Source organism: Nansenia antarctica, assembly GCF_963989245.1.
Source record: "Nansenia antarctica genome assembly, chromosome: 1".
NCBI classification, from domain to species: domain Eukaryota; kingdom Metazoa; phylum Chordata; class Actinopteri; order Argentiniformes; family Microstomatidae; genus Nansenia; species Nansenia antarctica.
Window position 1 is genome coordinate 73641251 of NC_137674.1, and position 11147 is coordinate 73652397.

An 11147-nucleotide genomic window follows, 5' to 3' on the forward strand; every position below is an offset into this window, starting at 1 on the left:
TCCAGGATTAAATCACACTCGCAATGGAAAATCTCCATTGAGGATGCTTTTTAGTCTAGGATTAGTCTTAACTTGCGTCCATGAAACCAGCCTAATATGTGCTAACATTTGGTCAGTATATCTGGTTCTCATCCTGCTCCAGCTTGGGGACAGCAGGGGAAAGGGGAAATCTTGGGCCCTGATCTGGGCCATATAGATGGAGGGCGGGGGGGGGGGGTCAGTAGTCTTGGGCCTTGCCCCTGCTGGAGCCTGGCTGTAGGTTGGAGCGCAGCTTGTACATGCAGTTGAGAGAGTTGAGCAGGAACGCACGCGTAGTGTTAATCTCCATCAGAGTCAGGTTGTCCAGCTAGAGTGAAAAAAAAAAGAAAAAAAAAGAGGAGAAGATAGAGAGAGTCAATGGAAAAAGATCCATACGTCATCCTGTGAGAACGCAAAAGAGCTGTCCTACACAGGATGCATCCATATAAACAAGTCCAAACTGTGAATTTAGTAATCTGTCAAGAAATAATTGTCTTCAGTCACAATGTCACTTCCACAATCGTATTTTACAATCGTATTTTATCAGAATAATGTATATTGACAACGAATAAACCAGCCACTCTCTTAGGACCATAATTGCTTTAGGACCACACCCTTACTAAATAAAATCGATTGTGCACCCCCTGCCACACCCCGATTAGATTAGATTCAATTTTGTTGTCATTGCAGAGTACAAGTACCAGACAACGAAATGCAGTTTAGCATCTAACCAGAAATGCAAATAGGGTAAGGTAGCTATGTACAGTATGGTACATACAGATGTATAAATAGAGGTTAAATTATAAAGAGGTATGTGCAATGTGTAGAGATAAAGTATGCGCAAAGGCAGTGGTTGTAAACAACAGTCGTACAAAGGGTAATTGAGAGTTCACATTGACCAGTGGGGGTAATTCCATCAACATCGCTACAGGAAAATCCAGGCTTATTTTTATAAATCCCGCAATATTTATATTTCTTTAAAAAGAGACTCAAAATAAGCCTGGATTGTCCTTTAGCGACATTGATGGAATACCCCCCAGGGGTGTGTGCGGCCAAGCAGTAGTGTTGATGTATAGTAACCTTAGCGTGAGCCTCTTGCTGGCTGATGAAGCTGTCTGCGGAGAGGCGCAACTTGGCGATGCGCGTGTCCCAGATGTCCTTCACCAGCGTCCGGATCTCATCCGCCTTAGGAATGTTATCAGACGCGCTGCAGAGGCACAGGCATGACATGTAAACAACATCTCCCCACGTGTAGAATGTCTGGTGTTCAGATCAAGGCTACATCTAAAACAGTCTGAAGTGGCTAATCTAACCCTGAGTCTACACACCCTCTCCCTGGGCTGTGCTATTGTACATGGTAGAGTTGGTGGAGGTGTTGATACTCACTGGTTCAGCAGCAGCTTGGTCAGCTCCATGTAGTAAGGACTGGGAGCAGGAGTGAACGTGTCTTCCTTACGCTCCAGCTCTCTGATCTCCTCCAGTTTATCTGGACACAATTGAAAAGTTCCCACCGTCCTAGTTAGAGATCAGGTTTGTGCCGTTCAATTCGTCTTATCACCTACATAGCATTGCTTGTTGCAGCTGGCGCTAAATCTGATCAAGCCAGACCAGAAATGTGCCGTTGCCGTATGAAGCAATCACTCTTCCATATAAAAGGTATTTTTAATGAGACAGTATGAAACAGATAAATCCTCATTGAGACAGATGGCTAGATTCCCTTTACTCACCCACATCCATCCACTCCGGAGGGACAATCCTGCATTTCTGTCTCTGTTTCAGGTTGAGGGCCAACCATACGGGCACGTCCACAGGTAACCCGGGGTTAAACGGACCGAGGTCGCCCTGATGATGAACAACAAATCCATGTCTTAATTCGACTTCTCTGTCTAGATATCTCGTGAAATGTGTTGTGTTGTATTCATGCCTGCTAACGCTGGTGGGAAAGTTGGTAACACAGACACACACGTCAAGTTTAGCATGCCAACTCACCCCGATCAAGTAGATTTTGTCGAGACTAAAATTCGGGATAATCTTCACCTTCTCCTTCTCTGCAAGGAATTCGACTTCAGAAGGATCCATTGTATCCTTATTTTAAACGATTGTGTCTGCAGCGCTAGGACAAACACTTCCCGCGTAGTATTCATCAGAGACGTGTCACGGGACCGCGGAAGTCCCTCCTCCTCTCTGCTAAAAAAGGATATACCACAGTCGCCACCAGAGGGCGTTATTTACCTCCAGAACACAGAGAAGCCTTGGTCGCCCCATCCCCCTCAGATTAGACAGGACAGGTGGTCTGCTGGTGAAAATGAGGGGGGGGGGGGGGGGGGGGGGTTGCAGGTTACTGAGAACTGCCCCCTGAATGTGTTCCGGTGATAATCAGCTTAACCCATGGTGATGGAACTGTATTAAATGTAACATGCTTACACCCATCCAGTAAAGTTCATGCAGGCAAGGTCTGTATCAAGATTGGTGTCCATTGTATGTATACAAGGTAGCTGCAACGTTTGCAGGAAAAGTGCTATACAAATAGTTTTTTTTAAAAATATTATTATATCATCAAGTCTAGAGGTGGTGGGGATGCATGTCCAGGAAAAAAGAGACAAAGTTTATGTCAAAAGTTATGTTTTATTTGTACATTCAGTTCAAACAATTTTTGTACAAAATGTTATATCAAGACCTCAAAAATGGTTCTACAGGTATTTAACTCATTTATTTATTTAAAACCTCATATATTTAGTTATTATCATTAATCATATGGTCATTGCGGAGATATTTATATCCAAACAGTTTATTACCTGTGCCATAGCAAGATATAACTCAGCAATTAAATAAAGGAAGGAATAATCCAATTATCTTCTAACAAATAAATACTAAAGTTAACTCGAAAGAAAAACAGAGAAAATACGTTTTTCTTTGAGAATAAACATTAAGACTTAGTATGTGAAATAAATGACATATTATTAAGTAGCACAATATTTAAACAAGTCCAATGTCTGAACAATAACTTAGCATTAACTCATTTCTGTAAGGCTAGCAATTCTGAAAAATCTAAAATATTAAAAAGAAATAACATTTATGTCATTCTATCATTTAAAATTACACGTACAGCACATCTTCAATATCTATGAGCATACACAAACCGTTGCCTGAATAAAAAGAAGAAAAGTAGTCAGAAGTTGCATTTTATGACACAGAGGTCTCGATAACCTCAATTCCCGTCTACAGTGGGTAGGACGATCCCAATGGAGCCGGTTTCCCGTTTGCCCTTAAAGGTGTACTACTGTAGTCCGTGCTCCATGCTCTCTCTTCACTTTGAGAGCATTTCACTGGGAACAAAGACTAGGTATTCAGCATTCTGGTGCTACAGTAGTAGTAGCAGCATGATGCATGCTGTATTGGCAGCAATGTCTTTGTTGAGTGCAGTCACTCCTGGGATGGGGGGGGGGGGGGGGGGGCTGGGGGGTCTTTAGCACAGATGCAACACAGACTTGTTGATCTCAGGGTTGGTCCAGTCGTTCCTGAGGTCGTCCAGGTGATTGTCGAAGTCAATCAAGCTCTCATAGTTCCTGCCCTCCAGCAGAGCAGATGTGATCTTCTGGGCCTCACACCAGTCCTCGAAGCAGTCCCTAGAATACAAACCAGCATTTCACCTCTTCAGCTCAAGGCCTCAAATCGCAGACCTACAACCACAGAATAAGACTGCATGTGCCCTTTCACACCGAGTTCTTTTTCACTCGCATTGATATTTAGCATAGCATATCTTCAATGTGAATCAGCATGTGAGAACAGGACACCAATGGGGAAATGATGATTGCACAAGTATAAGACCGCAGAAGTGTTGCAATACACTAGACTAACAGTGCAGTGTTGATTATTAACATCAATATATGCAGTTTAGCTGTTGATAAGCCCAAAAGTTGTATTCTCTTGTGCTGGACATGATATGGCTAGCCAATGTGTAACATTGGAGACCTGTCATAACAGGGTTAACTGCTCAGGAACACTTACGCATTTACATCCCTGCATCTCCACTTGTTTTCGTGGTGGTCATAGATGGCTACGATGGGTTCATAGCAGCTCATGGTCAACCTGCTGTTGTCCACCTGAGGAACACACACACAGACAGACCTGAGGCACAGTGGTCACAAGGGGCTCGTCCTGTGAGTGACATTCATGCAGTTTTTGCTTCATTAAACACGGGTCCAAGGTGAGAGACGTACCATTATCATTGCTGCTTCACTGAAGTTCTCTGAAATCCTAGCCGCAACTTTCTCAGCAACCTGGTTGGGTCTGTGGGGGGGGGGGGGTCAACACAAAACACAATGTGTGTCAAGTCATCACAGAGTCCAGGGACCATCAAACAGATGGCACGCTGCTGCATCAACATCCTGAAACCCCGAGGTTTACCTGAAGTCCTTTGTACGCTCGTTGGCTTGGTAATACCCAGCTATCACGTATTTGTTCTCTTTGCACCACGTATCAATCTGAAAGATGAACACAATTGAGTCCCACATGGACCTGTCATGGCCTGACAGGTAAGACAGAATGAGAGAGAAAACCCATCGAATGTGAATAAAGATAAATGTGGTCCATCCACTCACCAGGGTAAGAGCCACCTCCAACATCGGCGCTAAAGCAAGTGTACCGTGGAAGAGGGGGACACAGTCCACGCAGAGGATGGGACCAGAGTGGCCCTCTTTCTTCTTTTCTTTCTGCTTCTCAGCAACTAGTAATCCATTCACGGCGCTGTGAGGATATTTAGCAGCATGCAAAAGCATCTTGCAATAAGCCTGAGTTGTCAATTTAATAGGCATGTTTATTGCCAAATTGATTGATAAACTAGCTAGCGAGCTAAACTACACTAGTAGTACAGCAACAGCTGACAGACTCTATTTAGCTACGGTCTATGCTCTATATTCAGATTTCTGGAAAACAAATAATTGAACCGTGATTCTTCACGAGCAGTAATTCTGTACCGTATCCACGACACTACAACAGACATTCACGCTGCTTCTCTTCTGCTGATGAGAGTTCGCACCGGTACCGTAAAGCGCGCACACGGACGCGGTAGGTTTTGTGACATTGGAGGCATCTCACACCATTTTGGTTCATCTCAGGATTCAATCTGTGATTGCAAATAATGACAGTGCTGCGCCAAAATGGTGGCACATGTACGGTAGTTTCGTCACACACAACACTGTCGTAAAAGTCGACATTCTATTTTCTATTTTGAGTCCAAATGTCTTATTGGTACTACTATTGTTATCCAATAACATTATAATCTGAATATAATACTGCGGCAAAAAAAAAGCGTATCGTTTAAAAACATTTGAGGTGGATGACCGAGTGACCTTCCTGGTTCCCTCATCCCCGCCTACGCGTTTCCGCTCGGTCCTACTTCCTTTATGCGTCTCGGAGCGTCGGCAGACGAAGATCAGGTACGAGACGTTTATTCTATTTGATTATAAGGTGGTTGGTTTGGGGTTGTCCTATGATAATATCGCTGTATGGATTTAGGGCTATTCATGTTCTACATGCCCTCATGTCAGTCCACATGTAGTGGTCGAGTTGTTTGATAGAACCGAGTACAGAGAGGTGACATTGAGCCGAGGCAGACTGGTGCTATGCTAGCCAGCCTAGCTAACCCAGCCGGCTGAGACCCTTTCCTGTAGGCACTATACATCTTGGGACTTATTTTGTTGTTTGTGACTATTTCGATTTTCTCTTTTGAATTAAGATCAAAACAGTACGGATGCGCAAAAAAAGAACCCCGGGTGTGTATTACAGCTAGCTATTTGTCCCGGAATGACCTTGTGCAGCAGGCATCGATGAGTTAAGCGTTATGGCTAGACTTACAGATGACCTGCTGCCATGTCCACACAGAAACATTGTTATCTGGTCAACTAACTCATTAACTAATTCGGATTCGTTGAAAGGACTAGTTGTTACAATCCCTAGTAGCTACTTGACGGACATGCAGATATTTCAGATGATCATGAAGAGGAGTCAAAACTGTTAGAGAGGTTAAGTTGACAGATGTTTTGTCCTGTGTTTTATTGTTTTGATTTGACATTTCTTTTTCAAATGTTTCCCACCAGAATGCTGGCAGCCAGAACCCTGAGCCTTGTTGGCAAACGTGCCATCTCCACATCTGTGTGTCTACGTGGGGGACATGGTAAGTGATATAGCGATATAAGTGTAAGTGATATATCAGAGGAGCTTGACTAGTTAAACCACCACCACCATATATATATATATATATATATATATATATATATATATATATCATATAATATGCACCCAATTATTTGCTGAATGTATTGAAATATTAGTTTCCCCCTCGTAAAGAATGGTTACTCTGTAGGACTGCCAGATGTATTCATGTTTTGTTCCACGCGTGTTGCCATGCAGGGGTTGCCAAGGTGGAGGACTACGCTCTTCCGGCCTACTTTGACAGGCGGGAGAACCCACTGCCCGATATCCAGTATGTGCAAGAACTGAGCCCAGAGCAGGCGTCCCTCAAGGAGAAGGAGAAGGGATCCTGGGCCACACTCTCCAATGACGAGAAGATTGGATGTGTGTGATTTAACCCTTTCTCGTTGATTTAGCGCAAAAAAATAAAATAAAGATGAGAGGATACCATTCCATGCATTTCAATGAGCCTGTCCAGCACAATAGCATGTTAATGAAAACCGATGTCTTAAATGATGTGATATGGTAAGCAATCCAGCCTGTTTCATAATGCTGTTGTATGACATCATCTAATGCCATGCATTTTTTTAATGTGTTTTCAGTGTACCGCATCAGCTTCAAACAGAGCTTTGCTGAGATGAACCAAGGATCAGCGGAGTGGAAATCTGTTGTTGCAGGGATGCTCTTCTTCTTTGGCATAACTGGCTTGGTTGTCTTATGGCAGAGGAAGTTCGGTAAGTCTTCTAATATGAACATATGAGGTACAATATGAGATATGAACAAGGGTATTAGAAAAGATAGGGCCTGAATATAAGTGAAATCAGTAGTCCATTACACACAGCGCACGTCTGCCCTCTCTGTCCTCCTGCCTGTCAGTGGTGTAAGTCACCATCATTTACATGAAAAGACACATTGCAATTACTAGGCCTACTACTGTATTGCCCATGACAATGAATAGCTAATTCATCATGCTATGCCATAATAGACACTCGTTGGTAAAAAGGAATCTGAGTCAGAGGCTAACCCCCCCGGTCTCTGTCCTCTTGCAGTGTACGGTGCCGTTCCCCACACCTTCGAGGCCGAGTATAAAGAGAAGGAGCTGCAGAGGATGCTGGACATGAGGATCAACCCTGTGGAGGGCTTCTCCTCCAACTGGGACTACGAGAACAAGAAGTGGAAGAAGTAAACCCATCCAGAGGACCACCAGACTCACTCATTCACAAACAAACATACCAATACGTCTGTATTTATCAATTGTCCATATTACCTCAGTTGCTGCGTTTTGGAAGACCCCCTTCCTCTTAAGGTTATCGTGTATTATAGACAAGAATAAAAGTTCCTATGTTTACCCAATACTGTGTGTCACATTTTTTGCCATTTAGCAGACGCCTGTATCCAAAGTGACAAAAAACGACATTTGACTAGGTAAATGAATCATCTGTCCATCAGTCAGCCTCACCAGCAGTGGGAAGCCAGTACCGTGAAAAGCTGTGACCGAGTAGCGTGACTGCTGTATCCACGTAGAGGCGGCGGTGCCAGGCGGTCAGCAGAGGTGGAAGAGCAGAGCAGAGTGATCGTGCAGGGGTTTGGGGGCTGACCATTGCTTGCAAGTAGGGAGAGGCTGTTCCTTTTGAGAGAGGAAGAGCAGCTCAGTCTTATTAAGATTGAGCTTGAGGTGTAGGGCTGATGTCGAAATGTCTGCAAGACACGCACACTGAGAAGTGTCATCATTTTAGTGTCATCTGCGTAGCAGTGTAGGAGAAACTGAGGAAATTACAGAGCTAAGAGATTTGGTATAGAGAGAGAACGGTAAGGGCCCAGTGTAGGAGAAACTGAGGAAATTACAGAGCTAAGAGATTTGGTATAGAGAGAGACCGTAAGGGCCCTAGGACAGAACTCTGGGGGGCCCCAATGGTGAGGGCTGGTGGAGAGGACATCGGTCCACGTCACCTAGGAAGAGCGATCGTCCAGGTAGGATGCAAACCAGGATAGTGCAGAGCCAGAGATGCCCAGTTCTAAGAGGGTTGAGAGAACACTTTACATATTACATACATATTTACATAGGCTGTTACTTACATATTTAATAAACAACTAAAAGCTAAAATGTATAAACTAGTTATACAATAGAATGTGAACCCTTTATAATTTATACTCCATGTTCCACCCCTATCCCCTCCTCCCAAGCCAGCCCCCAACAGGATGAACATTGCACCCCCACCCCCATATACCACTCAGGACTTAAACTCAACCTTTGCCCATGCTCTGTACACTACATATCTCTGTCCACACATTTTTGGCTTTTGGACTATCTGGCTAGATGCCGAATGCGTTTTGTTGTCTTTGTAGCCTACTTGTATGCCATAATGACAATTAAACTGAATCCGAATCTAATGCGCACCTGAAGTGTTTTTAACCCTAACCCTAGACCAGAACTGGGCATTGTGCATATGACTGTCCCTGGCCGGCCCTGTGTGAGGTCAATAAAAATAAAATGTTTTTTCATAATAATAGAAATAACATGTAAATAAGTGTAGGCAATGCGTCCAGTACAATTGCATTGCTTTTATTTTGAAGGCAACAATTTTATTTTCAATTTCGCTTTTCCACTACCGTGCCGACCCGTGCCGTACTGCGTGAGCCCGGTTTTTTTTGCTTTCTCCACTGCCAACCGAGCCGGGCCGTTCTCGTTTCAGAGGGGTAGCGAGAGGTACTTTTTGCCAGGCTGTGTGTGACATGTGACGCTGCAGACCATTGATTGGTCAATGGAAATAGTCACAACATCGTCATCCCATGTTCAGAGTTCACCCGTAACCAGAAAAACAATGTGGCAAAAAATGTTTTCAGAATAAAAGTCTTTAAAAAAAAATGTAAGAATAAAAGTCAGAAAAAAACATCTGAAAAAAAGTCTGAAAAAAAATGTTCTGAATAAAAGTCTGAAAAAAACATCTGAATAAAAGTCTTAAAAAATGTCTGAATAAAAGTCTGAAAAAAGAAATCTGAATAAAAGTCTGGAAAAAAAATCTGAATAAAAGTCTGAAAAAAAAAAAATCCGACTAAAAGTCTGAACCTTTTTTTCAGAATAAAAGTCTTAACCTTTTTTTTCAGAATAAAAGTCTGAACCAGTATGATGTATGAACAATGTAATGTTAGTTAGCTACCTCTAAACATGGATTTGGCTGGGCATAAATTTATTAATTTGAGGTGGTAAACACAGTCTGGCAATCTTATCTGTCTAATTAACTTATCTGTGTAGTTCTGAGTTTCTCTCCAGAGCCATATGGCGCTTTTCCATTGACCAGACCGGTACGGCTCAGCACGGCACGCATTTGAAAAGTTTGGTATGGTACGGGTAAGATACGTTCTCCATTATACACAACAGACCAGGAACGAGCGGTGACAGTAGGAGGAGTTAAGTGTCATAAGAGCACTTCACTTTAATAAGTGCCGGTATACAGCTCAACGGGGGGAAATGCGATAAGAATTATGTCAAAATGCAGCACTATCATGCACAGATCAGCCTTAAAACATGTAACGTTAGATATATAACGTTAGACAGGGAGCGATGTATTACTACGATGTAGTACTACGATGTAGTACTAGCGTACTATTAGCGACGCTCCCATTGGACTGACGGCGGGGCTCATACAATCTCTGCGTTTGTTATAGATACGAGTGCTCCGGTGTCTTGCTGGTAGTCAAATATATTTATTTATACAGCATATAGATGTTACTTGCCTGTTACTTGCCGCTTTCAGTTCTAGTAGATCTAGTAGTTCTAGTAGATCGCGCAACCAGGGAAACGCCGACATGTGTTAAAGGGAGCAAGACACGAATCTACCGGCATTTGGCTCATGAGTGAACAAAACGCCTGGTCGGCACACCTTGGGATTCCATGGAAATTATAGGGAACTATATGTGAAAGAGTCTTAAGGGTTGAAATAACAGTAATACCATGTTCATTGATAGAATGACATACAGGATGAAAAGGGGGGATGGCCGTTTTAGAAGGGGGATGATGAAGTGCGCTGGACTGAGGAACACATAATAGCGATTTTTCTGTTATGCTTGTTGTAAATAAAAGTTCTATGATGCATTGAAATGACATTAAACTAAGATAATACGATGGTCAGCATAATTTTTCGAATCTTTATTAATAAGCTATTACAGAAACTGTAGTGACATTTTCCAAGAGCGAATGTGGTATTTAAAGATGGCGGTTAGAGGTGTACAGCGAACACAAACGATGACGATGTTGTGACGATTTCCATTGACCAATCAACGGTGTGCAGCGTCACATGTCACACGCAGCCTGGCAAAAAGGTTCCGGGTCTCAATTTGGTTCCTGGTATCGAAGGGTAGCTAAAGAAGCGACCCGAACCGACCCGAACCGACCCAGGCCGACAAATGGAAAAGCGCCAAAGAAGCAGGCCAGCCCGGGCTGACCCGGGTCAGCCCTCTAGTGGAAAAGCCCCATAAATGTGCTGCTTAAAACAATCTGTTCTATGTCTCTCTGTTGATTCACATTTCTCTAATCGCTTCAAACGATAACATGTTTGAATGGCTGTATTCCCACAGTAAACCAACCGTAATCCAAACTCCTAGATTTAATCAGTGTGTCATTTCATGTGAAAATAGTAAAGACAGAATGTTGCATGTAGGCAACTTGTGAAAAATACATTTTAATATGGATTTTTTTTTTTCTTCTTCTTAAAAATAAATAAAATCAAATTCAATCCATCTAGCACTCAATTTTTCAACATGTATGAATCCAGGTCTCATTAGGGCAGGGGTGGGCAATTCATTTTCACAATGGGCCACATGAGAAACCGGGACTATTGTGGAGGGCCGGACCAGTAGGCTGAACTTAATTCTGCTCAATATTACTTTTATCGCTTTATAAAAAGCAGTAAATTATATGGTTTTGACTAGCTGCTACT

General features: G+C 42.9%; 3 protein-coding genes across 4 annotated transcripts; 1 reads left to right on the forward strand and 2 right to left on the reverse strand.

The window, feature by feature from the left end:
- Positions 1–217: 217 nt before the first annotated feature.
- gins2 (GINS complex subunit 2) lies at positions 218–2097 on the reverse strand (the record flags this gene model as incomplete). Its single annotated transcript, XM_080538601.1, has 5 exons — positions 218–346; positions 1099–1225; positions 1405–1504; positions 1746–1860; positions 2008–2097. 5 exons carry the CDS (start codon positions 2095–2097, stop codon positions 218–220), a joined length of 561 nt encoding a protein of 186 aa, XP_080394727.1.
- An 891-nt stretch (positions 2098–2988) lies between these two features.
- On the reverse strand, positions 2989–5000 carry emc8 (ER membrane protein complex subunit 8). Its single transcript, XM_080532387.1, has 5 exons — positions 4620–5000; positions 4426–4502; positions 4239–4308; positions 4027–4121; positions 2989–3644 (listed from the first exon to the last, which is right to left on the reverse strand). Exons 1-5 carry the CDS (start codon positions 4830–4832, stop codon positions 3485–3487), a joined length of 615 nt encoding a protein of 204 aa, XP_080388513.1. The 5' UTR covers positions 4833–5000; the 3' UTR covers positions 2989–3484.
- Positions 5001–5410: 410 nt separating this feature from the next.
- Positions 5411–7563, forward strand: cox4i1 (cytochrome c oxidase subunit 4I1). 2 transcript variants are annotated; one of them, XM_080547058.1, is made up of 5 exons: positions 5411–5456; positions 6117–6193; positions 6430–6594; positions 6813–6944; positions 7260–7563. In XM_080547058.1, the coding sequence occupies exons 2-5, from the start codon at positions 6118–6120 to the stop codon at positions 7394–7396; spliced, it is 510 nt and encodes a 169-aa protein (XP_080403184.1). In that variant the 5' UTR covers positions 5411–5456; position 6117; the 3' UTR covers positions 7397–7563. The 2 variants fall into 2 exon arrangements, with proteins under 2 accessions (XP_080403184.1, XP_080403183.1); XM_080547057.1 differs by lacking the exon at positions 5411–5456 and having other exon boundaries at positions 6096–6193.
- The last annotated feature ends 3584 nt before the right edge of the window (positions 7564–11147 follow it).

What these genes read in the sequence shown, in the direction of transcription:
- emc8 (XM_080532387.1), bottom strand. Translation starts at nt 4,832, where the DNA reads ATGCCTATTAAATTGACAACTCAGGCTTATTGCAAGATGCTTTTGCAT. An exon ending in TGGAGGTGGCTCTTACCCTG is followed by an intron (nt 4,503 to 4,619) that starts GTGAGTGGATGG and finishes TTCATCTTTCAG; the next exon opens with ATTGATACGTGGTGCAAAGA. An exon ending in GAGCGTACAAAGGACTTCAG is followed by an intron (nt 4,309 to 4,425) that starts GTAAACCTCGGG and finishes CCCCCCCCACAG; the next exon opens with ACCCAACCAGGTTGCTGAGA.
- cox4i1 (XM_080547057.1), top strand. Translation starts at nt 6,103, where the DNA reads ATGTTTCCCACCAGAATGCTGGCAGCCAGAACCCTGAGCCTTGTTGGC. An exon ending in GTGTCTACGTGGGGGACATG is followed by an intron (nt 6,194 to 6,429) that starts GTAAGTGATATA and finishes GTTGCCATGCAG; the next exon opens with GGGTTGCCAAGGTGGAGGAC. An exon ending in CAATGACGAGAAGATTGGAT is followed by an intron (nt 6,595 to 6,812) that starts GTGTGTGATTTA and finishes ATGTGTTTTCAG; the next exon opens with TGTACCGCATCAGCTTCAAA.